Source organism: Astatotilapia calliptera, chromosome 22 (genome assembly GCF_964374335.1).
Source record: "Astatotilapia calliptera chromosome 22, fAstCal68.1, whole genome shotgun sequence".
NCBI lineage: Eukaryota > Metazoa > Chordata > Actinopteri > Cichliformes > Cichlidae > Astatotilapia > Astatotilapia calliptera.
Genome location: NC_137442.1, coordinates 27,905,328 through 27,932,500, shown reverse-complemented (window position 1 = coordinate 27,932,500; position 27,173 = coordinate 27,905,328). Strand labels below are relative to the sequence as shown.

General features: G+C 41.2%; 1 protein-coding gene across 4 annotated transcripts in view; it reads right to left on the bottom strand.

Annotated features, from left to right (window-relative positions):
* The window catches only part of arid1ab (AT-rich interactive domain 1Ab), a 59,426-nt gene extending 40,499 nt beyond the window's left edge, over window positions 1-18,927 (bottom strand). For 3 of the 4 annotated variants that reach the window (XM_080296216.1, XM_026157442.2, XM_080296217.1), the window contains exon 1: window positions 17,609-18,927. In XM_080296216.1, coding sequence (XP_080152342.1) covers window positions 17,609-18,505 — 897 coding nt within the window. In that variant the 5' untranslated portion in view covers window positions 18,506-18,927. The remainder of the gene's footprint in view (window positions 1-17,608) is intronic. The other variant, XM_080296218.1, reaches the window with a different exon arrangement.
* Window positions 18,928-27,173: the final 8,246 nt, after the last annotated feature.

Below are 27,173 nucleotides of genomic sequence, written 5' to 3'. Positions count from 1 at the left end.
CTTGCCGTAGCATTTGTGTTGTACCTCGTCAATCTCTAGCTGTGAGAGCAGTCCCTTCTTTCGAATGTTGGAACACTGAGCTACTAGTTGTTTCGCCGTCATTGTGGATGTTGGGTATCGAAGAATCCATAGGTCCCTCATCCTATTCATGTAGCCCCTTCCGCCGGGGTTACTTGCGTAGTAGCATTCCAACAACGCCCTGTTTTCGTCCCTTGCCCACCGATGCCTTCTTGTTCCAGTAGCCCACTTTTCGTCAGGGTGCCCTGGTTCCTCAACACCTGACGCGGACCTTGTTGATCCGGGCGACGTCCGAGCCGGCATGCCTTCATATTTATCTGTCTCGCTCATGTCTGCGGTAGGCTCGCTTAGCATAGGGGGTCTAGCCTTAGGACCCTTACTGGATACAGACGCCCCAGGCAGGAATCGAACTTGCGATCCTCTGTTCCAAAGGCGTGTAGTCTAACCACTACGCTATCCAGCGTAATTTATTTCTGTCACCAATTACAATGAACAATCACAGCAGAATTTATTAGTTCAACACATATATACGCTATATATATATATATATATATATATATATATATATATATATATATATATATATATATATATATATATATATATATATATATATATATATATATATATATATATATACACACACACACACACACACACACACACACACACACACACACACACACACACACACATAAACACATACATACATACATATATATATTTTCTCCTGTAGGATCTGTGTGGTGCCACTGAGAATCAGAGAGCATATGGTCATGTCACACATCTTCTGTAGCAAGATTATGAGGGGCAGCAAATAAGAAGTTAAATAGAGGCTCATTTCAGACAGAGGAGCAGTAGCGAGGCTCAGCACGAGATAAATGAAGAATTATTTTGATCTGTGAATCATGCAAAGCTATTATGATAGAATCCAAATATAAAAATAAGGTTTAGAAAAGGATCATAATAGATGTCCGTTAATTTTTAACATTTACCATGACCCTGTGAATGCCAGTGGTTTACCTTAGCCACACATAAATAACATAAAAGAGCAAATCAGACAACAAAGAAAAAACATGGTATCTGAAAATAACTCATTCCAATTACAAATAAAATATTCTATGACATTCTATTCTCATGAAATAGACTGCTTGTTATATAACCGGCGAGGTGGTGTGCCTGTCATTGTCCTCAGCATTTAGCCATAAATCAGAGTGTAAAATAAGTTAACATTCATTTTCAGTGGGTATTAAATTTTTAGTATGGCATTATAAAAGTAATGTGACTTGGGGGAAAAAAAAAAGAAGTTCTGTTATGTAGGGGAATTCCCTGACAAACACAGATCAAAAGGTATGTGACAAAGTGTTGCAGCTACCACTTTTTCCTGTCAGGTTGATTTTTCTTTTGTTTTTTTTACACCTTTAGAAAGGTTACTGGCATCTTATCATGCGAAAGATGAAAATATGCCAGTAACCAGTATTCTATGGAAATAATTTGGCATTGCAAAAATGATTAGAACTACATTTCCTCATGAATAATATATAACAGATTTAAATCAATAAAATTTACACTAAAACCAAGGATATCAGTATAAATGCACTCATCAAAATGTATTACAAACCGACTCATCAGAATCAGTTCAAGTCTCTGAGGTGTTTGTTTGGAGGCAGAATCTCACTAAACTCCTGGCACATCGTTCTTGACTCGACGTGACTTAAAGGTTTACAACAAACCTTCCTCACACAGAAGCCTTAACTATGCGTGCTGGATTACGTCTCAAGCCACAACACGGTACTCTTTCCTTTTTCTGCTCAGTCATCTAATCAATTCTGAAGGAAACGCTTCCCCTCTGTTCCATAAAAAAATAAAAAATAAAAAAATAACTACAATTAGCACATGGCTAATCTGCATAGAGGGAAGCCAGAGCACTCTTGGCAGAAGAGGTTGCATGGAGTATATTGTGTCATGATAACAGGGGCTGCTGGTGGATATAGCAACTAGTCAAAAGCGCGTGTGTGACATGGGGTTGGGGAAAGGGATTTGTCAGGCACTGGGGAGGGTGAAGTGGGTGGGGCAAAGCTTGAGTGCAAAGCTGGAGTCTATGGGGCCAAGCAGAGCAGATGGACCGAGGGGGGGGGACTGCTGCTAATTTAATCCGCCACACAGCCACATGGCCTTGACTCGGCACACACACACACACACTACTGTTCAGTGTTAAAGCCCTTGGACATGCAAACACACTACAGCAACAACACTTGCTGGCTACGGCCCCTCTCAGACGGTGGCTACGTCATACAAGTCACATCCATAAAGAGAGAGGATATCCTGCTCTTTATCACCAATGTCAAGTCAGAGGCTAAGATTTGTTTCTAAGGGTCCGTCAGGTGAACCTGCGCAGCGAAAACTGACCCCACGTTAATGCCGGCACTCACGTTCACAGTGGGAGCTGCCCAGTGTGACCCGACTTCACTGTTTAAGCTCCGAACACTGTCGCTGTACAAGTGAAGGGTTAAGCACTTTCCTCCACAGTAAGTGACGGTGTTCCTCATCCACTTTCTCTAGTGACATTTTTACAGCTGTGTAAGGAGTCATGCTGGTAACACTTCCCTTTGAACTCACATACAGCAGACAGAGGACCAAGAACCTAGGCTGAATATTAAACCTCTTGTCTTTATTTATGGTATAGCAGCAAAAATTGCCGTTACATCTACCATGTTTTCCGCACTATAAGGCGCACTTAAAATCCTCAACAATCGGCAGTGCACCTTATAATCTGGTGCGCCTTATCTATGAATTCTGGCTGTGTTTACTGACCTCGATTTTATGTGGTACACGGCGCTCAAAAATCTGTCAAAAAATGTTTTAGTAGGACTTTGCTAAGCTACGAAGCCGCACCACTGGATGGATTGTCTGAGCATTATGGCTACCGTAGTCAGGAGCCTCGCAACTCATAGTAATCTGGGTCCAAAACTTCGTCCGCGTCAGGTCCCAAAGTCAAACGAACACTGTGTAAATTCTTTCATCTTTAATAAAATGATCAGTATTGCTGCTTTACCAGGTGTAACAATTAAGTTTAACATCCAGGCATCCATGAAAACAGAATTTATTTAATTTAACGGAGTTAGAAGTAAGCAGGAAGTTAGCTCGCTTGTTTCGCTAGTTATCTAAACATGATATATCATGTTCTGACTGAGAGATTTCTGGAAAAAAATAAAATGTACAGCTCTGCTATCACTTCCAACATGAATGAAGACAGAAAACTACACAATAGTGACGTTTGTAGGGTTACTGAAGTTGGATTAGATGGTATATAATGCTGTGCTAGTGATCGCTAGCGACACAGCTATGTTAGCATAACAAAGCGTAACACAGTGAACCTGGAGAATGAACGCTAAATTTTTTCCACTTGATAAAAGTTCCCGATGTTTTATTTTGACAAATGCAATCGCATGGAAAATTGCTGTAAATGGACCAAACTTCAGTAGGGGAGAACAACTGAGGTAATCCAGCCACAATATGAGATTAGTCATTAATGTAAGATAAGAAAACATTTTATTAGTCCCACACGTGAGAAATTTGTTTTGTTACAGCAGAAAGTGGACAGTGCAAAGTTACAAAGCAAAAATTAGAAAAACACTGGAACAACATATACTGTTGTTCCAGTGTTTATAGAGCTGCTACCAGAGAATTCAACATTAATGAATCAATGGTATAGAAGTGGAGGAAGCAAGAGGAATGAGTTGAGTAAAGTTTGACTTATCTGACTGTTTTGTTTCGTTTAATGCCTTATAATCCGGTGCGCCTTACGGTCCAAAAAATACAGTATTATTAGATTTATATCCATTTACACCTGTAGGGATTATTTTATTCTCAATTCACCTACTCATATGTTTATGGGTGTCTTCAATGTGGAAATAATGCTTAAATTAACTATTCCCCCATCTGGAACATGTATAGTTTTTGATTTTGGTGGAAGTCATCCTATCTTTTATGCAAGGGAAAAACCAAAATCATCATAAAATATACCTAAACCGCATATTTCATTAACTCACATCCAAATAAATTTGATGACTTGTTTTAGAATTTCTAGCCTTCATCGCTCCCAGAGTACAAAACTGTTACACGTAAGCAATCCTGTCGCTGGCTAAGCTGCTTGTAGCTGTCCTTGACTGCATTCATTGGCTCCCTGTTACATTCAGAAGCAAATTTAAAGTCATTGTAAATCATCCCAATAGAGCACTTCACTCTCAGACTGTTGGCTTATTTGTGGTTCCTTAAAAGTAGAATTCGAGGCAGAGCCTTCAGCTTTCAGGCCCCTCCTCTGTGGAACCAGCTCCCAGTTTAGATTTAGGAGACAGACACTGTGCACTTTTAAGATTAGACTTAAAACAGATTTTTTTTGTTAAATGATACAAGACAGTGACAAAATAGCACCAAACTTGGAGAGCTGGATTTAAAAAACTTTCCACCTAAAGATTATTTGGAATATAATTTAGCTAGCTGTAATTTTAACCCATTTCCATTCCTACTCTTTATATGTGTCCTAATTACATTAGACCGTGATATGAACTGATCTTGATGTTGTCCATGTTTTGACATCATTTAGCATTTATTCAACTAAGGCTATAGTGATTAGTATAAAGAAAGTCCTTCTTATAAAACCAAAACAACATTCATATTCTTCAACGTGACATATCAGGAAACGCAACATCCTGAAACCAGAACTCAGGTCTCACATCAGCACAGTACAGACATTTTTTCAAGTAATATAAGTTGCACTACAGCAATGACCAATCATACTGATTCATTTAAATAAATGATGACCAAGACCTGCCCCAGGCTGTAATGTTAGTCCCATTTGGATATCAGTATCTAAGGGCTAATTACATTTTGGGAAACCTTATTAAAAATTCTTATTACCTTAATAATTCATAACATTATTTAAATCGAATTAAAAGACAAGTTTTAAAATTTTCCCAGGGGTGTTAAAAACTGTGTGATCATTATAGTAACTGAACCGAGTGCCAAACACAGCAAAGTCCCAACTCCAGCGTAGTAAACAATTGAGATTGCTTGTTCAGAAGAGCTTAAGGAAAGCTTAAGCAAAGCCTACCAATGTGTCCAAATAGTTGTGGAAAAATCTATACCTGTAAGCTACAGTAAGCAAGCTAAGAAGGGGGGCACATTCTCAATTAAACAATTAAGTCTTAGCTTTCCAAATGCATCAACCTCTACTTGGTGCTGACCGCTGCATGACTCTGAATAAAAGCAAGCACGAGGATTGGGCTGGGTAGAGGGGGCGGCAGCCGGCGCCTGCTGGTGCTATCATCCGTACTGAGCAGAGGGAACAGCACCCTACACACCCAGATGTTCACCCAGCTGTTCCAAAGAACTCAAAAGCTGTTCTGGGAGGAGAAGAAGAAGGGAACTCGTGCACTCGGATGACAAAATCTGCTTTCACATCTCTGCGAGATGAAGGAAGAAGTGAAGCTTTTCCAGGGCTATTTAAAGCTTAGAAGAACAACAGAGGCGACAACAGAAAAGTAGGAGCTAGAAGAAAAAAACAAGGCGCTGCTCTTGCATGAATTAGGGTTGGGTTAAAAGGTATAAAGGAAAGCACTGCTGCTTAAAAGGGACCCTTTGCATTTCTGGGCACTTTTATTTCCAATGACAAGCAGCCATAGGTAGATGTCGCATATATTACAGGTATTCCTGGGTCTGTTAAAATAAGGTTTGATAGCAGAACATTTGTAAAACCTTAAAGACTAGTCGGTTCTTTCTTTAGCTTCCACTTTACTCTGACATTTAACAATCACACAGGGAGAAATAAACTGTGGCGGCAGCACAGACAGCAGTGTCTGCACATGCTGCTGGCTCAGTTAATGGCAATGTAGTTTGACAAAAACAACTTAACTGGAGCTCTACTTTGTAGCTTTTGAACTTTCAATTGCATTTGGGGAACAAATACTCAGATAATAACAACTAAATTGCTCATCATCCCACCAGATCATGAGCTCAGACAACTCAATCTTCCAACAAAAAAATGGGAGATCTGGTAACAACTCAACCTCAAATTTATTTTTTCAAACTACTTCTCTCGAGATCAAGATGAAGCGAGGTATGGATAGATGTCCCCTATGAGCAAGCATGGCAATGGTGGGGAGGAAGAACTCCTGTTTAACAGGAAGAGACAACTGGCAGAACCAAGCTCAGGGAGGGGAAGCCATCTTCTGTGACAGTTTGAGAAATAAGGAGAAATTCCAGACATAATAACAACAGTACAAGTGGTTTGTGTCCATCCACGCATTTTGAAGGGAAGTTTGTTCATATCCGATTTAAACATCCACACTCGAGATGGAAAGAAAAGCTCAAGAGATATGGTTTAAAAACAGGTATAATTTGACATATTTCCAAGCGAAATTATCAAGAAAACCTGTGAATATGGTGTGACTGTCAAATGATGAGTTCATAAAGTTAAAGAACCAGTAGGCACCACTTAAACCCTAGTCATGTGATATTAAAGATAGGGGAATCTGAAACACCTGGCTTTCTGACAGTATGTGTAGAGAAGGCAGGTGAAAACTACAGCAAGGTTGTCAGCAGTTTTATTAATGTTGAAAAGTTTTGAATAATTACTTCCAGTTCCCCTGTCTCAAAGTGGTTTGTGGTTAGATTGCAGAAATATGATCTGTTGCTATAACAATTATTAGACATTTTTATGCTAAAGCATATATGTTAATACACCAGGAAATTTGAAGCTAATATGTGTTAAATACAGGAGCTTAATCATGTTTCTGTTAAATGAATACAGCTGGGGTGTTACGTTAAAGCCCAAACTTGGCACTGGGTTTCCTGTGACTGCACTTATCCTGTTACAAAAAAAAAAAAAAAAAAAGCATCAATTCATTAAGTTCAAGACTAAACAAAACATGCTAACGACGTGTCCGTTAAAAGACAATGGCCAATGTGTGTCTGCCATTCTGCTGCGACTGCTTTCAAAGAACTAAAACCATGACTGAATAAGCTGAGCGTTCCATAGTAGGACTTCACTAACCATTGCATGACCAAAGGTAGTTAGAACTATACAGAACCATGATTCTGCACAGTTGACCAAAATGTTACTTGACCATAACTTTAAAAATAAGAAACTCAACTCATCAGTACCAACATCACTGTGGCGACTGGCACATGTGAGCGACTGTTTACTGATGATTAACAACATAGCTGTGAGGTGCTAACTGGTTCCCACACTGTACTGATAGACTCAGTGTGTGTGGCTCTCCAATTAGGTAGATCAGAAAATCTTTCTGTTACCACCCAGTACAAAAAAAGCGTAGGAAAACTCCCTGACCTGTCAGTGCAATGTTAAGGTTTGGTGGTACAAGAGAGTGAACACTGGCTGTGACTCCCAGCTGTCAAACTGTCAGGCCAAACATATATTTCCAGGTGACAGCGGCTGTGTCCCAGGAGGGAGACAAGGTGAGTTTGGATGGGAGATCAGCAGGGCTGAGAGCAAGCCAGTGGAAAGAGTGCAGCATGTGGTGAGAAACAGCAGGCAGCAAACCAGATGTTCAACATGCAACAGTGGCGTAATAGAAAGTAATACATGTATATTGCACCTTTGTTGAAGAACTTATCAACACACTGTTAAACAGAACAAAAGGCATTTTGAAAATGCATTTTTACTTTCAAATCAGGTTTCAAAAAAGCAGAATACTGAACTAATATAAAATACACTAAGCCCACCTTGACTGTGAAACATAGCCAAAACATTTCTTCAATTATAACCTGTGAAACAATTTGAAACCTAATGACACATTAACAATTACACAGCAACCCTTGGAATATTGTTAAAATGTAGTTACAGTGGACACTCATCCTGTAAAGCACACCTGTATGGCTTGTTGAGTACAGTTCAAGAGTGGCACTGGCACTCTGGTCACACCAACACTTTAACGGGAACGCTCATGGAAGAAAAAGTGGTCTCTGCTCTTCTCTCCTGCTCAGAGATAAGCCACTCGATGGGTTAGCGGGCACAGCAACTCCTCCAATGCTCTGTCAGCATTGGAGGCAAGACAGCGATCGGTTACATCACGTTGCCGAGGCTCAGCAGGCACTGCCGAGAAGGATGCTTATTCAGGCTGACCATTGGAACCCTGGACGACCCATTACGATAAGTGTGTCACTCACTAGTATGCCAAAAATACCCTGGCTGCTGAATGAGGCGAAGCCACTTAAGGACCTGGCTGGGTCACTGGCTGCCTCATGGTTAGAGTCACAACTCTGATGCTGACGTCAGACACTCTGTTAACATAAGGAAAACATGCCTGGTCATAATCTGAATCACAGATGGGTCATTTTAATGAAATAAAAGGGGTTTTGTACTTTACAGCAGGGCTTTCTAGTCTTAAAATAATCTAAACACATACATAAATAAAGCTAGACAGCTGTAAAGAAAAAAAAACAAAAAAAAACAAAGAAAAAAAACTGTTCTCAACACGCTTCAAAACAAATGAGAGAGAGTAAACTGGAGTGGTGAGACCGTTGGGGTTGTTAATTTGCACTCTCCTGTGGGTAGAATCGCCTCTCACATACACGCTCATGCAAATGTCTAGGTAGAGAGAGAAATATGTCAACGCCTGTTACTGTTCTTTCTACAGCCATGCCACCACAGGTATCACCAAAGCAGCACAATCTTAACAGCAGCCTGGCACATCAGAAATCACCCGCTACACAAGGCAGAAACAACACCGCTAGTAAACTGCTTCTTCTGCTTGTCCCTGTGCAACTTTGCACCTACTGAGCACTGGTTGCTCATCCATGTGCTCAACAAACCATCAACCAAACAGGGTGCTGATACCTGGTACAGGAACCAACTGCGATACTGAACTGGAACGTGGCCTGTTTTTATTGTAAAAGTGTATGATATTTATTTTATGTCAAGCAACAACAAGTACCTTACTTTTAATAGCATCATTTTGAACTTTAAACAGAGTCTAAGTCAGACTCCAGCAGTAAGAACTGTTCTGATGTCAGTCACTGCTAAGGTTGTTGCTACTGATTATGTGCACTGTCAATTAAACTGTTAAGTAGATTACTTTATAATCTCTTGTGTCAAAGAGCAGTAAAGCTTGCCTCTTACATTTCCAGACACAAAAGTGACATTTAAGTTTTATCTCACTGACAGTCCAGAGGGGATTCACTTCAAGGCTGCCAACTAATCAGTTATTTCCTCTATCAGACACTTCATCTTTTCATCTACAAACTCTTAAAAACTGTCAAACATAGCCGCTTTGTCATAGTCCAAAACCCAAAAATTGTAGTTGTTAACATGAAAGACTAATAATGTGAAAAAACAGAAATGTGGAACAAGTTGCTTAAAAAAAATACTTTATCTAGCAGTATTGTGTGCATGTCAAAGTATCCAGCAGTGACTCTCTGAAAACATACCTAGACATTACAATTACAAAGCAGTTACACAGTCTGCAACATATACTCCCTATGATCAGTTATTGATTTGAGAATGAGCAATATGCCCTCTGTTTGTTTGCTTGTTTTCACCAAAGACTCAGATCAGATCTCCTTTCCTTCATTGGGAGTTATTTCAGATCTTATTGTGGTCAAAGATAGATTAAGCTTAGTATGCATTTTTTGAAGTGCACAAAGACAGAGTGAGAAAGAAACACCCAGTGCTACCTAGAATTCTGGAGGTTTGCTAACGAGTTCTTTTCCAACACTACTTTACAGTATATTGATCTTTGTCAGAGCGATCAAGGTTCACTAACCTATAAAAGTTAACAAATTACTGTTGTTGTTGTTTTAATTTTACTATAAACTGAATTTTCCATATAACAAAATATGCTTTGTAGCAAGACTGAAAGTCAGACTCACACAAAATTAGAAATTGCAGGTCACACAATAAAAAAAGAAAATGACTGTACTAACATCTGAAAAGTTCAACCAACTGTATTCGTTGAAAAAAGATAAATGATCATTAATTAGAACAGTTAATACTACTTTCTAACTAATCTGTTAAAGGCAGAAAATCTTTTTTTCTCATTTGCTTCTGATGTTGTAGCTTTTTATTACCTCACTGTTACACATTTATTTTCTATCAATTACTAACAGAATTTTTTCCCCTCAAACATGGGGCTTTCACAGGAATTGTCATTTCCACAGCTTTGCTTTTATTGACAGCAACGAAAAAAAACAAAAAAAAAAAACAAAAAAAAAAAAACACCCTGTGAATATCACATTAGGCAAAACAGAAAGCGAGGTAATGACCAGCGGGCACAATTACACCTCCAGCTCACATCACGGCCGAGTTCCACAAAGGAAATGAAGGTAGAAAGATCAGCAGCATCTTGTGCCCTTATATTCCTTTCCCCCCTGCTTTATAGATGAGCCATTGGCTTTTTCCCCCCTTTGCGGAGATCAAAGGTGAAAGCTGCATGAAAGCTGGGAGGAAGCATCATTCTCTACCACAGAGTATCAACAACTGCACCCATTTAAAGGTTAACCACTTTATTCCATAAAAACACACACACCATACGTCATGTAAATGAAGTCTGTAGTCCCACACAGGCCCACAGAAGGATATTACTATGCTAATCCGAAGCATTTTTAGAAGGTAAATGTCAAAAGAAATGAATTACCTTTACATTCCAGCATGCCCTGATGCAATAGCCCAAGCCTGACATTTGTCCACGAGGAGCTTGTTTTTCCCAATGTATTTTCAATTGCAACAAAGAGGATACAATTATTCAGATCGAGTCATTTCCACCATGACAGTGTCTGTATTAACCTTTTGAGTCATTAAACCAAAGACTCCCAACACAAACTGTTTTAGAGACAACTTGAAATCAATAAAGTTTGGGAGATGCCGGTGGAACAGCAAGAAGCTGAGGAAAAACAAAAAAAAGAACAACAAAAATACACTGAGCTGGACCACACAGCTGTGTGCTGTGGCTGAGAGAGAGAAAAAAAAGAGCGATGTTAGTAAAGAAAGACGGATGGCTGGTGACACGTGGAGTAAGAGCAGGTCAGAGGATCCTGAGGCAGTGGCAGACACACAAACACACAACAACCACGTAACTGCTGCACTTTACACAGAAATACACACAGCTGTCAGGGGCAGACGAAGATCATTCACAAAACACCACCACCACCCCTTCCCCCGGGTATCACTGACACCGTTTCTCCCTCACACACACACACACACACACACACACAAATACAGTTGCCAGGAGGCAGCATGCTGTCCATGAGGCCTGTGGAGAATCATTACTCAGCAGAGCAGACTAAAGAGCCGAGAGTGAACTTCCTTTTCGAATGCTCAGTGTTCCTCTTCTCCACGGCACCAAGCCCTATTAAACAGGGGTCCAAACCGTAGTGGGAAGTTGCGCTGTGTGTTTTCTTAGAACTGGGAGTTGTGTTTAGTGAACAGGAACAAAACAGAAACTGCTGGCCCAGCTGTCAAAGACCAGCATTAGGCTCTCAAGTGACTGAATAATGGTAGATAGTGTGCTATACAGTGATGTGTATAAACAGTCTGTATCTCAGTAGTGGTACTCCTGTCAATGACTAAACTGAGGCAACTATGCACGCTTAATTTTAGGAGAGATAATTTTGCACAGATTCAAGAGGCTGGACCCAAAAAAGCTGGCAAAGACTGAAATTTAACTAGTCACTGACGCTATGGAAATATTCTCTTATCTTCACTTATTTTCTAATTCGATTTTTAAGTGGAAAAAATAAACTAAAAAAATAACTCAAACCAAATGCAAATTAGAATTTTCTCAGCAGCAAACAATGTCATTACAAATTCCCACGCTCTCAAACAGTACCTACAAAAATAATAATAACAATAATAACAATAAATCCAAGTTAATCTACAACTTTGTTTATTGTGCTTTGTCATTATTGGTTAATTAAATAAACTAATAAATGTGTAATTGTGGCCTTACCCATGCAAAAGGGAAACTTTTTGAACATCTCTGGTGATGGTGGTGGTGGGAGGTGGGGGACACACCTGGCGTTACACCATTCCAAACAAAGAAGCAAAAAAAACAAAAAAACAAAACCCCACTACAATCCACTTCAGAGTATTTGTTTGTGTACAAGGTGTTATGGAAACCCATAATATGAGCCCTTATCCACCATTCAATTAACGCATTAACTCATCTTGAGCAGGTGGCCCAAGGCAGGTGAGTGGCTTGTTGAAAAACACAACAACAAAACAAAAACCAAAAAAAAAAAAAAACCAACAGCTGCTGAATTATTACCAGAGCCACCAATTAAAAGGCTGATCGTGCCACTGCTCATGACAGAAGAGCTGAAGCCTTTAATAAACTCTGCTGAAATGTAGTCGGCAGCACTTCAGCCGAGGGTAGCCTGTGAAAAACTGACCTGAACTTTGGTCTACTGACTGCCACATCAAACTCTGCAGTCAGACATCAAACATACAATCTCCCTGACTAAACATAACAAGCATGTAGCAGTGGCCTCATGTGACATATCTTTGCTATGATTTGAAAACAGTCTGGGTCCCACACGTGTTTATTTGCCCTTAGTGAAAGGTCCTGTCCTCCACACACCATGTCTTAGATCATATCCATTAAGGTAATGTGTTCTCTGCACCTGGACCACTGACATCAAGACAAACTCTTGTAGAGTTAAAGTTACTGTGAGTCTGCTCAATTCAGTTACACTAATGATAGTTTGTCAAAGCCCTTTTGCCTTCTGCTAAAATACAGTCATTGCTACCTTTACATTTGCTTAACAACCAAAAAATGTTCAATTATCCTCCAGCTTTCCAGCAAAACCTTGAATTCTTTTGCAAGGAATTGCTCTGAAGGCTCATTAGCCCATTGGAAAAGCATCCACGGATTTAAATCCAATGAAGGAAAAGTATTGGATTAGACATCAGTCTTCCTGTGGAAGAAATTGAGAAAATACAAGGCTAAAAGGACATAAACACAAACAAAGCTAATGCATTCTCAAGCTAAATCATTCTATTAACAAATTTTAGCTCATTATAACTTCTGTTTGCATATTTTAACTATAATTCACTGCTTTCACTGGGGGTGACTGCTATCAAAGAACACTTAGCAATCCATGTGCAGTATTTTTTAAACCCATTTTCACACTGCAGGTCTTAATGCTCAATTCCAATTTTTTGATCAAATATGATTTTTTTGTCTGCTTGTTGACACTACAAACAAAATGTGACAACAAACGCGCTCTAGTGTGAACCCTCAAAGCGGCCCGCATGCGCAAAAGAAGACGTCGCACACAACGCGCTCTGTTTAGATCCAGACTAAACAGTATTGTTTGACTGATGGCCCTTAATATAAAGACTTGTTTTGGACTTTACGTTTCCAAATTTTGCTTTAAGTTATAAAGTTATTTTGTTATTTGCATATGGCCTAATAATTATCCTTATTGCTGTTTTGAGAGGAGCGGTGCTTCAAAGGATAGTTGCAGATTTCTGTCAGAGTCTGCAGATTATACAGTACAAATAAAATGTTCACGTTTCTCCAACGTTATCTTCCCAACAGTTTCACTGGATGGCCAGGAAGCGTTCACAATGTCTTCTCCGGAGCTGATAATTGGCGTCTGTCTTGTGTCAGTGACGTAAAAGATGGATTTAATGCGACATGACCGTTCAAACAGCAGTCGCTTTCTAAAACATCAGATATGTATCTGATTCAGTACCACATACGAAAGTGACCCAGATCGGATTTGAAAATATCGGATTTGTGCCGTTCACACTGTCATACCATGATCGGATATGGGTCGCATAGGGTCAAAAAAGTCGGATTTGATGCACTTTTGCCTGCAGTGTGAACATAGCCTTAGAGTTTGACACCCACTGGGAATTAATTGCAGCATTTCACACACACTTAGCTGTAGAGGCACATCATAGTATCTCATTTTGAAAGTTCACCTACTGCTAACCAACAAGCACTGACCAGTACCATTTCCTGGCTGGACAGTTTGCTAAGGTCACTGCTATTTAGCTGTCAAATTAGTGCAGTAGAGGCACCTGCATCACAGGTTCACACTAAAGTGACTGTCCAGCATTCAACACACCTCCAGAGCAGAACAAGGACCACTGAGACTTACTGGAGAGGCAGCTGAGCATATCAGGCAGTGTTTCCCTCAACTGCAGATTGCAAAGGAAGATCTACTGATGCTGGCTTAGTGGGCTAAGCATGGTGGAACATGAACCAGTTCTCCACGAACTCCAGGGTCTGGTTAGAGTTGCCCTCTAGCTTATGGTGGTTCTATAGAGCAAAACAAGAACTACAGCTGGTGTGGTTTAAGACTGTGGAGTTCTGTCAAACTACAGGATGTGACACTGCAAACAGCGGACCGACATCGAGGACCAGCACAGCAGGCACCTAACCACCCTACCCAAGGGTGACTCTAGTCACTAACATTAAAAAGAATGGATAAAGTAATAAAAAGATGCACTAGGGCACCCTACATTTGGGCAGCTTGCCCAAGTATAGTCTATGTGTGGGAAACACTGCAATAACAAGGTACTTGGCAATTAAAATATTTACAGCTGAGCACCTTCTATAGCGTATTTAATAATTAATTAAAGCTCCCCCACAAATATCATTTGAATCTGTTAAAGATGTTGTGCTAACAATCTATCACCGACCACAAACATAGCAACAAATTCCAAGAAAGGTGGCAGGGCATTTCTTTGACACATTATAGAAAATATAAAAAAGGGTTATTTGAAGTTCATAACTCTCAATCTGACACCCTGAGTACTACGCAAACCTGATGAATGCTCAGTTTAGAAATGAAAGAAATGCCATTTAGACACACTGACACTTAGAAAAATGTGCAAGGTTTTCTAAAATATATTCAACTGAAAAGAAATAAAACGAGATAGGATTCAGATGTGCGCTATTTAATATATATGCAATGTCAGGAACGTAATCTGCATGTATCTAACTACCGACATCCAATATTTAAGCAAGTGATGTAAATATGGCAACTCTACAGCAATAAAGGCTGGACCCTGCCCAAATTGAACTCATCCACCCTGACAGCAGCAATTCCCAGTTTGCCTAAATTTAATGCCGTCCCCGGGCACAGACACTATTCCACATGCTGGAGGTGACAAACTGAAAGTAAAAAGGAGCATCCTAACTTTCCTGGAAACAGCAGCGAGGGGCCCTCCGGAGAAAGATGGGCGCACTCAGCGCGACACCCCTCATCCGTCCTGGAATATGTGGGGGTTTTTTTGTATAAAGCGACGGCAATAAGCAAACACGGCCCGTGTCCAATTGCTGCGGAATATCTGGGTGTTTGTTCTAAAACACACTGAACCGAGCACTTCTGCAGCCACTCTACAACTGTGCACCATCCGGCTCTAAGTGCAGGCAATTTAACTTGTTGTGGATGCAGCGAAAGTGGCAATCAAAATGTGTGAAAAGCTGTCGCCTTAAAAGTTTAAAGCAACAAGTGGTGGGTTCACCTCTCTGGATGAAAAGTCTGATGAAACATCTTTTGGTGGGAAATAAAAACAAACAGCCCATCTATCACTTTTCATTTACAAAAGCCACGTGCAAAATGTTTTGAGAAAACGGACACTGAAAGTAAATGAGAATACAGAAGAGATATAAAAATGTTGTTTTTAAGCAAATGTCAAATAAAGAGTTTAATTTTATGCCTCCCGCAATCCTGTATGTACACAGATAAAGCATCCCTCTGTGGCCTATATATGTTTAATTAATTAAGCCAAAACCCACAAAATATTCTCAAATGCATCCAACTCTACCTACCTACATTGCCTATGACACATAACTGTAGCATAAAACACTACACAAGGGGCCGTTATCTCTTAAGAGAAAGATGTAGGTAAGCACTGTTGACATACTCTGCCTGTGGAAGTAAATTAGGCTACCTGCCGGGAAGAAGAAGAAGAAAAAAAAAAAAGCTGTGACACTTGGCTGACACCTTGCTTGCTTGTAAACACAACTGCAGCCAGGCAGGCTCCATCACGTGGCCACAAGACTTTCAGGGCCACACCAGTCTCCTCAACTCCTGATCTGGAAACAGCACAGAACACAGTTGTAGGAGAGGGGCTATATGACCACACCTACTCTCTCTGCTGTTCTGGAGTCAGTTGACTTGAAGGAGCAGTGCACGCTGTGTACCCCCCTCCCCCCACAAGCAAAAATGGGAAAAAATGAAGAAAAAAACCCCCCAAACTTTACATGCCAGGTCAATAACAGCAAAGCAGTGACTGAGCACGTGTCAGGTTAATCACACAAATAAAAACAACGGTGACTCCACATCACTACATCATCATGCAAATTACTGCAGTGGGAGGAACTGAGCAAACTGTATTCTCAAAATGCTTTCACAAATAAAATGCAACCAAATCATAGGTTAGCATTTACAGATAAATAAGTAGTCTTTGGGTTTTAGATTTCTGTTGATATCACTAGAATAATAAATATGTTTTTACAATTCTTTTTAATTACACGACCATATAGCTGCATTCAAAATCGCTCAAAATGATAATAAATACAACAAAAAAATCAAAAAAGAGAGGCAGGGACTATGTTTTCTTTACGCAGTGGAGGAACACTGGGCAGAGGGGGCTGTTTTTCTGCAGCCTTCCATTAGATGCAATTATAAATGGCCGAGAGCAGAGGGATGGGGGAGCCAATCAGATCTCGGCTCGCATGTCAACCTAAGACCAACTGTCTCCTGGCTCTGACAGCAGGATTTTACCTCCATAATTCAAATCCCAAAGCAAAGGCAATCTGCACTTTGCCAACTCCGAGCGCCGGGGCCGTGTTTACAGGCGGCACATGGAGGAAAGAGGCAGAGAAAAAAAGACAGCGAACCGAGTCGAACCGATCCCGCAATGAATGAAAACCCTCAAGTCGAGACAATCAATCGCGGTCACAATCACACTTTGATCCGAGTAAACACTTTATCGGGATGGAATTGTTGCCATTCTCCCGACTCTGAGACACATCTCTACTCCGGCCTGCAGCGGCTTTTTAACAGACACAGCGCTCTTTTTCTTAATGATTATGCAAATATTATTTAACGGCTATCGCTGTCATTTGCATCTTGTTTATCGCCTCGACAGCCACTGACACAACTTTTGATAGCACCGGAGGGAGCTCGGCACCGAAAAGAACCGGACTCGCTGCGGATTCTCGCAGAAATGACAGCGGTTACAGCACTGACAGCGAGGCTAGAGCAATACCGCGAACAAATATCACCTCATCTCCCTGCACACACGCACACACTTTCTCCCCGCTAACTCTTGTTCTACTTAGTCTAACTCTTGCCCTGTACCAAGCAGGGACACACACCGATACCCACGTCTCGGAAAGTTGTTTCTGACGGAATATGCGGCTTCTTTCTCTGTCTAAACACTATTGCAGGGGTGGTATTGGGAGAGAGAGAGAGGCAGCCATTTTAGAGCTCTTGCTACATAGACAATGGCTGGTCCAATGCAATATTCAACTCTACAGTGCTTTTTCTCAGCGACTGAGAGACTTTAAGTCAGCCAAAGTGTGTCAGTGCAGTGAGTGAAGTTTACCTGATTTCTGTTTGGAGGTTGTCCAGTGTTTCCCGGGCTCATGGGAGGCGGATGGTGGGTCCTTTGTTGCCAAGCCGGATGAACCCCACCATACTGACTGCTGCCCATATCCCCTGGTCCCTTGTTGGCCCCCTCCTGATTGTTATAGTCTCCTTGGGGATAATTCGGGTAGCTCCTGGTAGGGCTGGGGGATGTCAAAAGCTGATTTAAAGTTGGCGTAGACGTAGGTTGTTGGTTTCCCATGTTATATCTCTGATTATTATAAGAGGCAGCCATAGCTGTGGTTCCTCCTGCTGGCTGTTGCTTGCCTGGCTGCCCCCCAGCCGGAGGCTGGTTGTTACGCGGGGAATTCATGGCCCCGTATCCCGGGCCCTGGTAAGAAGTCCTGTTCTGGAACGGGCTGTAGTTGTTGTAATGGTTGGGGTAGCCGTGTTCGTGTGAATTAGGGGGGTAAGAGTCCATCATGCCCGGCCCCGATGCAGCTGCCATGCCAGGGCTTTGTTGTCCGCCATGTTGATGAAAAGGGGCCCGGGTGTAGTGCTGGTTGTAACCGTAAGGAGGTGGAGGAAAGGGGCCCGGGTGGTGGTGTCCCATCCCGGGATGGTTATTCCCTTCGGGCCCGCCTGTATCATTCTGATTACTGCTATTATTATTTACCCTGGGTAAATTCCCGTTGCCGTTCTTCATGTCAGGATCCCCTCCTCCCCCAGCATTTCCAGCATCGGTCCCGTCCTGCAGCTCCTTCTGCCCAGGAGATCCGCCGTCAGGTCCCGGTTCCTTATTTTCATGCTGTTTCTCTCCCGGTACCGACTCCTCCTGTGTGTCCCGATCCGGCTTTTTTAGTTCGGATGGCGGGCTAGTGTTGAGAGTGGCGACGCTAGCGACCTGAGCGGCCATGATATCCCTCTCTCTCTCTCCCCCACTCTTTCTCTGCCTCTCTCTCAGCACGGCGACTCACACACAATCAAACTTCGAATAACCATTGAATATAAATACAAGTATATTTATAACAACGTACCCGTTGTCCCGGTTCATTCCCCCCTTTTCCCTCCGCCCGGACCGGTATCCGGTAATCCACCGCGACTCCGTTTAAAGTTAAAACAGAGAGGGGAAAGTTTGTGAAAGAAAAAATGTATAAATACAGAGCCAGGGAAGTGAATTTAACCGACACAAGTGAGTGTGTGTGTGTTGGAGGGGGGCCTTCTGTTACAGAACGAGAGCGCGAGCTAGAAATCAACCAAACCAGCACGAGGCTCCGCGAGATACAGCCATCTTACCGACATGTCGCGAGAAAATAAAAACCCGGAGCGGAATCTACAGCAACTGGATTCGGACTGCTTGTTCCCTGTTGTTTATACACAAGGAGAGCCGTTATTGAAGGTCTAATACGCTTTGAACTGAGCGCATACATAAAACCGTCGACGTATTCGAGAAGCGGTGTTTGTTAGCATAAAGTGCCAGCCGTACAGAGGGTAATTAAATGACGCAAATTAATAAAAAGCTAATGTCTCCTGGAGAGATGTTTATTTAGAAAATAAGTTACACTAATTCTCTGTGCTGTCTTTCATTTTAAATAGGAATTAATCAATATGCGTTATAATATAATACATAATATAATCCTAGTAAATAAAACACGATTTTAGTTGTATGCTTTTATACTGGGGATACTACCTGCTAAGATACACGTAACTTTACAAAGTAGATGTTGAATAGCTCTGTTTGTCGTTACAAATAACCAGAATTTCCCACATTTCATTTTTACTTCAAATATCTTTCAAATAGCCACGTGCTTGGTGCTCATGGTCTTTCCTTATATATCTCACTGCTAAATACTGACTGTTTTGTGTTATCAAAACACTTCTGCCGTCCCTTCTTTTGCCATACTATTTTTTTTTTTTATTTCAGCCACGACTGTGCAGTTCGTGCTTAAGCTGTGAGCGCTTCTGTTACATTCATTTGTGGGTTTCTATCAGCTGGTGAAAGGGGTGGAACAAAATAGGCTACAATGTCATCTTCTATAAGAGTGTGCTAATGGGTGGAAGTGACTGCTTCCATGTGTCTACAACAGCACAAGCGGAGGAAAGCATGAAATTACAACCTGTGCATGTTTGTGGCGCATGTGTGTGTTTGAGAGAGCGCGCGCGAGAGAGAGAGGGAGCAGAAAAGGAAGAAGAATGGGGGATGGACTGAGCCAGTCTCAGACCAGGAAGTGGAGATAGAAAATGAGAAACAGCGATGGTGAGAAAAGTGACAGGGCCGCTGAATATTTGAACATATCATGTAGGAGTCGAGGCTCACTCCAGCACACAGTGGACAGGACATATTTGGAGAAAGCATGAAGTAGCCCTATACAATTAACAGGAACAGACACCCTAAGTCTCTCCACCACTCTCTCTCTTTCCCCACCCCCTTTTTCTTCGTGTTCTCTGCCTGCCTGCCTCGCGCTCTCCTAGCAGCAGCATCAGCCCTCGTGCTGCTTTCAAGTGCTGTCGGAATTTTCCTAATCAACGTCACCTAGTCTAATATTAAAGACTTATAGGGAGTGAAAAATTAAGTAAATATGAAAGAGAGTATAAAATGTTTTAACATCTTAATTGCCATAAGCTAAGGTTGTCTAGAGTGCGGTCAGAGTGCCAAATCTCCTTTATAAATACAACAAAAATGTCAGGGGAGTGAAAGGAGCACTTTAGATTCTGTTCTAATAGGTCTAAGGTGACATTAGCTACTTTACAGGAAACAAGTGTCGAATTCATTAGATTTAAAAACAAACAAACAAACAAACAAACAAAACAGCAAAGCAAAGATTTTAAAGCAAAGGCGTACGCACACGTCACAAGCTAAAAGAAAAAAATATTGGTTTACTCTCCAGACAACAACAAGTAATAACCAAAATTGAGGAAACTCAACATTTTATAATGTTTTTCATTGTTTCACACGAAACGACACCTTCCTTCTATACTTTAAGGAACGTAGCGCACATTAACGTAAATAACGTACTTAACCGCATTGCACGTGCTTTTTGCTTTGAATGTAAAAACCAGACAACACAGTATTTTCGTTTTCATATAATCAAATAACACGCAATGCTCACTACTTTAAGTGAAAAGGCTGTGAAAAAAATAACGTTCACTTCCGAGCTGTAGCGCCTGAACGCTGCGACACTGTGCATTCGCAGCGTTCACGTGGAGCACGTGAAGGCAGCACTGCCGCTTGCAAAAGCAGCAGAACTTTGCTATGTGAATGTGGGGGATGGGAAGCAGCAGCGCCCTGCTCTGCTCAGCCCTTTCTCTCTACAATGCGGGGCTTTCTGCTCATATTGCTCACACTATCTGTGCAGAAGTAGACCATGTTTTCTTCCTGAAGTTTTGCTAAGAAATCAACAAACATATCCACATGTATTTCAAAGCTGCAAAGACAGCTTTTGTATGTTTAATAAAGGAGAGAAGGCAGGGTGGAGGGGGTCAGCTCAGCTGCTGTCTGCTTATATAGGCTAAGGGAGGAGTGTGTGTGCTGTGTGTGTGTGTGTGTGTGTGTGTGTGTGTGTGTGTGTGTGTGTGTGTGTGTGTGTGTGTGTGTGTGTGTGTGTGTGTGTGTGTGTTAGCAGAGAGCGCAGATAGAAGGCTGTAAGGGAGGAGGGGGGTAGGGAGCTTCTTTTTCTTTTTAGCATAAACTTGCTGTTTATTATAAGTCTCTCTTCTCTCTTTCATATATATATATCATATATATATATTTCATATATATATTTTAAAGCGCACTGCAATCTGCTTTCTATGCTGCATGTTCTCAGTTCTATTTTAGAAGAGGCTTCAAAATATGCTCCATTTATCTGGGTTCACCTTGAAAAATATTTATCTGTTTTTTCAGCCGCCTGTGTGGCTGCAAAGTGACTTAAAAGCCCTGAGATCATATGGTATGTTAAATCTCTGTGGGAGAGCAACAACATGATGCTAAAGACCTCCTGTGCAGCAGAGAGTGCCATGCATTTATTTATGTGATTCTTGTTTTACAAGGATATGGTTTTCTTTAAAATGCCACGCTGCCTGTTCGGACAAGCTCAGCGGCAGCAGGCACGAGGACCTCCTTTAGCACCGAATTAATAGGGACAGGATGAAACTTCGAAAGCAGAGTTTCTTTCTATGAAGTGCTGGAGCTGAATCAGACAACAGCCACCTACAGTAATTGATACTGCTGCTCGTATACAGTCGCTGTACTATAACTGTTGCCTCCCACAGATGACTTGTTGAAAAAGTGTTACCATGAAAACTTACTACTCGCTAATTTGCTGTCATAATCTGGCTTGGCACACGCAGGAAAAGATTCATACTACCTACACAGTTTTGATCCCTGTGTCTTTTGTCAAATTTACAATTATTTTACCAAAGATGAAAAAGCAATGAAGGCCTGCAAGCTGTTTCACCTGGACTGCGATTTGTGTCTTTGCTCTGACCATTGATAATGCCTGCTCTGGGAGAGCCAGAAGGGATTGGAGGGGGGGTCATGTGGCATTCCGCTCTCCTCGCTACATCCCCACCACCCCCCACGCTCCCCTCATGTGTCCCAGGACGATGATTTAAGAGTGTTTACTTGTGCTTCGCCACCGCCTCCCTGCAAGGATGAGCTTGATGCATCACCTTCGGCCCTGGTGCCATGGCTTCCCTGGCCGTCACCAGGGCAGCAGCTTGGACTTCATCCAGCCCCCCCCCCCCCCCCCTTTTTTTTGTTTTCTTATCAGAGGTTGATCATAAGAAGGGAAAAAGAAAGAAAACAGCAGCTGCATTTAGAGCCGCAAAAATTTGCTGGGTGTTCGTTATTCATATCGTCATATCTGGTTTTTCAATACAACACAGTCATTTCGCTGGACTGGCTGGGGCCATAAATGTTTTACAAACTCAACAAAGCCAAAAATATTCAATTTCTGTTCAGTTATGTAGGCCTTTGATATTCTTAAATATGCATTTTTAATAGAGCAACTTTGTTCACATAATTTCAGCACTGGACTGTAAAAGTGTCACTCTAGCTGAGTTAACTGGTGACTGATCATTCAGGAGTTTTGCTTTTCTTTTAATCCCTTGGGATCCAGTCTGGGAATGAAGCCATACAATCACCAAGACAACCCAATAATGTGGTGTGGAATTCCCTAACAAGACCGGAGTTGAATTCAGGCGCACATGCATGGTGCACACCCACGTGTACAATAGCCACACACAACACGTACCTGACAATACTGTACACGCTGAGAATTTATGGCTGTCAAGAGTCCATCATTTACGCACACTTGCACCCAACACGAGTGTCAATCCCACACCCGCGCTGTCCCGGCCACACACAATCAAAACAGTTGGGTCCCTTCCAGATGGTTGCCAGGCAGCAGTTCAACGCATAGTCTGGAGTGTGTAGAGGAAGGAAGTGCCACTTTGCGAAGTGCAATTGGCATCCGGCTTGTTCCCAGACAGTTTGTGTGTGGAACCTGCTGTTTAAATGTACACCTGGCAAACATACACCCACTGTTCCGTAAACAGTGCTGGAGTAAGAAATGTCTAGTAGGTGACCTGCACGGTTTCCTGCACAATTCTTTAATAAATGTGGACAACAGTTTTTATATTGGCTTTAAGACAAAGCAAACCACATATGTTGGCCCGGCCTTCACAGTCAGGAGCCACAGTATACATTTAATCCCAACATACTGCTTTGATAGATTAACAGATATTAAAAAAGCACTTTGGGAATTATTCTGCAACCTTATGAGGTCATGTTTCAAGTTAATCTTTCAGCCATTGTTCTTACCTGATTTGATCAAATGGAATCAAACTTTTTGCTAGTGGCCACAGCTCACCCTGAACTGCAGAGCACACATTCAATCAGTCCTTGTATTATTTTCTCCTAAGCACTGAAATCCTCTCTCTGTTCCTTAGGTGAAAATAGACTAGGGGACTTCTATGCCCCATGACAGGCTTTCAAATCAAAGCCGATAGGACATATTCAGGTTACACCGGAGCACTTTCATCCACCTTTTTTGTGTGTGGGGTGATAATTTGCTAGGGGGCATTTTTTTCCCAAGTCCCCAAATTCATAAAATCCACACAGGCACCGGCGCTGAATTCTAAACACTCCATTTTCTCGCAGTGTGTTCAAGAGAAGCAAAGGAAAGACTCCCGATCTCAACAAAGCCAGGCAAGGTTAAGAGCACTCAAAATTACGGTGTCCACCCTGCAAGGACAGAGAAGTACTCGCTCTCTTTTCAGCAGGGATGAAAAGAAACCGTCAGGGGAATCATCTCTGTAGTAAGGAAACTCATCACTGTGAGCATAGTAGGAACTGCTCCATTGTGGGTCAGAGAGCCCAGCGTGTGAGCTTCTCATTGACTGAAAAACAATGCTGTGTGTGATTCACAGGTCCCCGTAAATCACACACAGCATCTTTTCAGTCTCTCAGCTATGAAGCAGGAGCCAAATATATGGGAAGAATAAGACCACCACAGGCTTCTATAGGGGATTACAAAACCTGGATTCCTCCAAAAAAATTAAAGCTTCTTGTTATATATAAGTTTATATATAAGTTTATATTCTAGCTTCTAAGTATTAACCTGTTTATGACTCCTGTAGAAGTCTCTATGGTCAGACATGCCAGCCAAAGTCTCTGTACTTGCTAGTCTTAGCTAGTTACAGAAATCATTCACAGCAATTTTTGTTCTATGCTTTCATATCCACCTTTTTTATGAGAACCATTATGCAGTGGATATGTTATCAGTTTGTTTGTTTTTTATTCACAGAGTGAATTTCTGAGTATTCAGTCTATAATTTACCTACAGCGACTTTAAGACATGCACGACTTTTGTCCGACTGTATCTAAATTTTACAGCGTTAGATCTGAACACACCCCGCTGAGTTTCTTGTAAAAGCTGCATGCGCCTTATTGTAAAATGTCAGTTTTATTGGAATGAATTTGAAATTTTCTAGTGGAAAGATTTCCTCGAAGCTTCTAGAGTCAGAGAAACCGTTTGGAAAGTCAGACAGAAGTTTGGTATTCAAAGTTTTGTTACTAGTACTAATTGATGTATTGCAAACCAGTTATTTTGCTTTGATTAAATTTGCAAAATGGTATATATGTATGTATATATACAGGGAGTGCAGAATTATTAGGCAAATGAGTATTTTGCCCACATCATCCTCTTCATGCATGTTGTCTTACTCCAAGCTGTATAGGCTCGAAAGCCTACTACCAATTAAGCATATTAGGTGATGTGCATCTCTGTAATGAGAAGGGGTGTGGTCTAATGACATCAACACCCTATATCAGGTGTGCATAATTATTAGGCAACGTCCTTTCCTTTGGCAAAATGGGTCAAAAGAAGGACTTGACAGGCTCAGAAAAGTCAAAAATAGTGAGATATCTTGCAGAGGGATGCAGCAGTCTCAAAATTGCAAAGCTTCTGAAGCGTGATCATCGAACAATCAAGCGTTTCATTCAAAATAGTCAACAGGGTCGCAAGAAGCGTGTGGAAAAACCAAGGCGCAAAATAACTGCCCATGAACTGAGAAAAGTCAAGCGTGCAGCTGCCAAGACGCCACTTGCCACCAGTTTGGCCATATTTCAGAGCTGCAACATCACTGGAGTGCCCAAAAGCACAATGTGTGCAATACTCAGAGACATGGCCAAGGTAAGAAAGGCTGAAAGACGACCACCACTGAACAAGACACACAAGCTGAAACGTCAAGACTGGGCCAAGAAATATCTCAAGACTGGTTTTTCTAAGGTTTTATGGACTGATGAAATGAGAGTGAGTCTTGATGGGCCAGATGGATGGGCCCGTGGCTGGATTGGTAAAGGGCAGAGAGCTCCAGTCCGACTCAGACGCCAGCAAGGTGGAGGTGGAGTACTGGTTTGGGCTGGTATCATCAAAGATGAGCTTGTGGGGCCTTTTCGGGTTGAGGATGGAGTCAAGCTCAACTCCCAGTCCTACTGCCAGTTTCTGGAAGACACCTTCTTCAAGCAGTGGTACAGGAAGAAGTCTGCATCCTTCAAGAAAAACATGATTTTCATGCAGGACAATGCTCCATCACACGCGTCCAAGTACTCCACAGCGTGGCTGGCAAGAAAGGGTATAAAAGAAGAAAAACTAATGACATGGCCTCCTTGTTCACCTGATCTGAACCCCATTGAGAACCTGTGGTCCATCATCAAATGTGAGATTTACAAGGAGGGAAAACAGTACACCTCTCTGAACAGTGTCTGGGAGGCTGTGGTTGCTGCTGCACGCAATGTTGATGGTGAACAGATCAAAACACTGACAGAATCCATGGATGGCAGGCTTTTGAGTGTCCTTGCAAAGAAAGGTGGCTATATTGGTCGCTGATTTGTTTTTGTTTTGTTTTTGAATGTCAGAAATGTATATTTGTGAATGTGGAGATGTTATATTGGTTTCACTGGTAAAAATAAATAATTGAAATGGGTATATATTTGTTTTTTGTTAAGTTGCCTAATAATTATGCACAGTAATAGTCACCTGCACACACAGATATCCCCCTAAAATAGCTAAAACTAAAAACAAACTAAAAACTACTTCCAAAAACATTCAGCTTTGATATTAATGAGTTTTTTGGGTTCATTGAGAACATGGTTGTCGTTCAATAATAAAATTATTCCTCAAAAATACAACTTGCCTAATAATTCTGCACTCCCTGTGTGTGTGTATATATATACATACATACATACACATACATACATATATCATCCCCCTGCTAATTCAATGTGTAACATTCAATGTATGTGGAATTTACCATCAGATTTACCACTAAATATGAAATAAAGAAGCCTTCAAAAAGCACTGCAACAAAAGCAACACCACATTGCTTTTAAAAGATTTTTTTTAAATTTACTTTAAAATGAAACTTAAACATTGAGTGAATTCCTGATTTGAAAAAAAAAGTTTCCTGTACAAAAGACTTAATTCTCTTTTCATTGCAATGCAGTTTCTTTCTCCCTTCAAGTAACTTATTATCAAAGTTTTTGAAGTGTAGGAACATGCTATCTGATCTAGCTTGCTAACCAATTAAGCTAGTTTCCTAATCAATAAAGAGACAATTAGCTCTCTCATAACAACACCACACTGTAACTGTGTAATAAAGTTTCTTCTTCGTGGAACAGTTTGTACTCTGCCAGAGGTAAGTAAACTTGCACAAATATCATGAGGTCTGTTATGTTGTTAAATTCTGTTATGTTTTTAAAGGAGGGTCCTTTATTCTGGACCCTCCTGTTCTCTGTGCTCTTGGACTCCAGTCTCAAGATGGCTTATTGGTGCATAATGTTATATTTCCTCAATTTAAGATAAACTCAAAAGATTTATATGAGTGTAAGTGCAACACTTATATGTTAACTGATTTGGCTGCTAAATTTTTCAGATTCATGTATACCTAAGTCTTGACTTAGCTTTACAAGAACATGTTTAAATACAGAGTTTGAGACGTCATAGCATTTAATACATCATATTATTTTGTACTTGCCAACTACTGTGAATTTTTTTGGCTAATATTCATTAATATTAATAGTCATCTTTGAAGACTCTGCC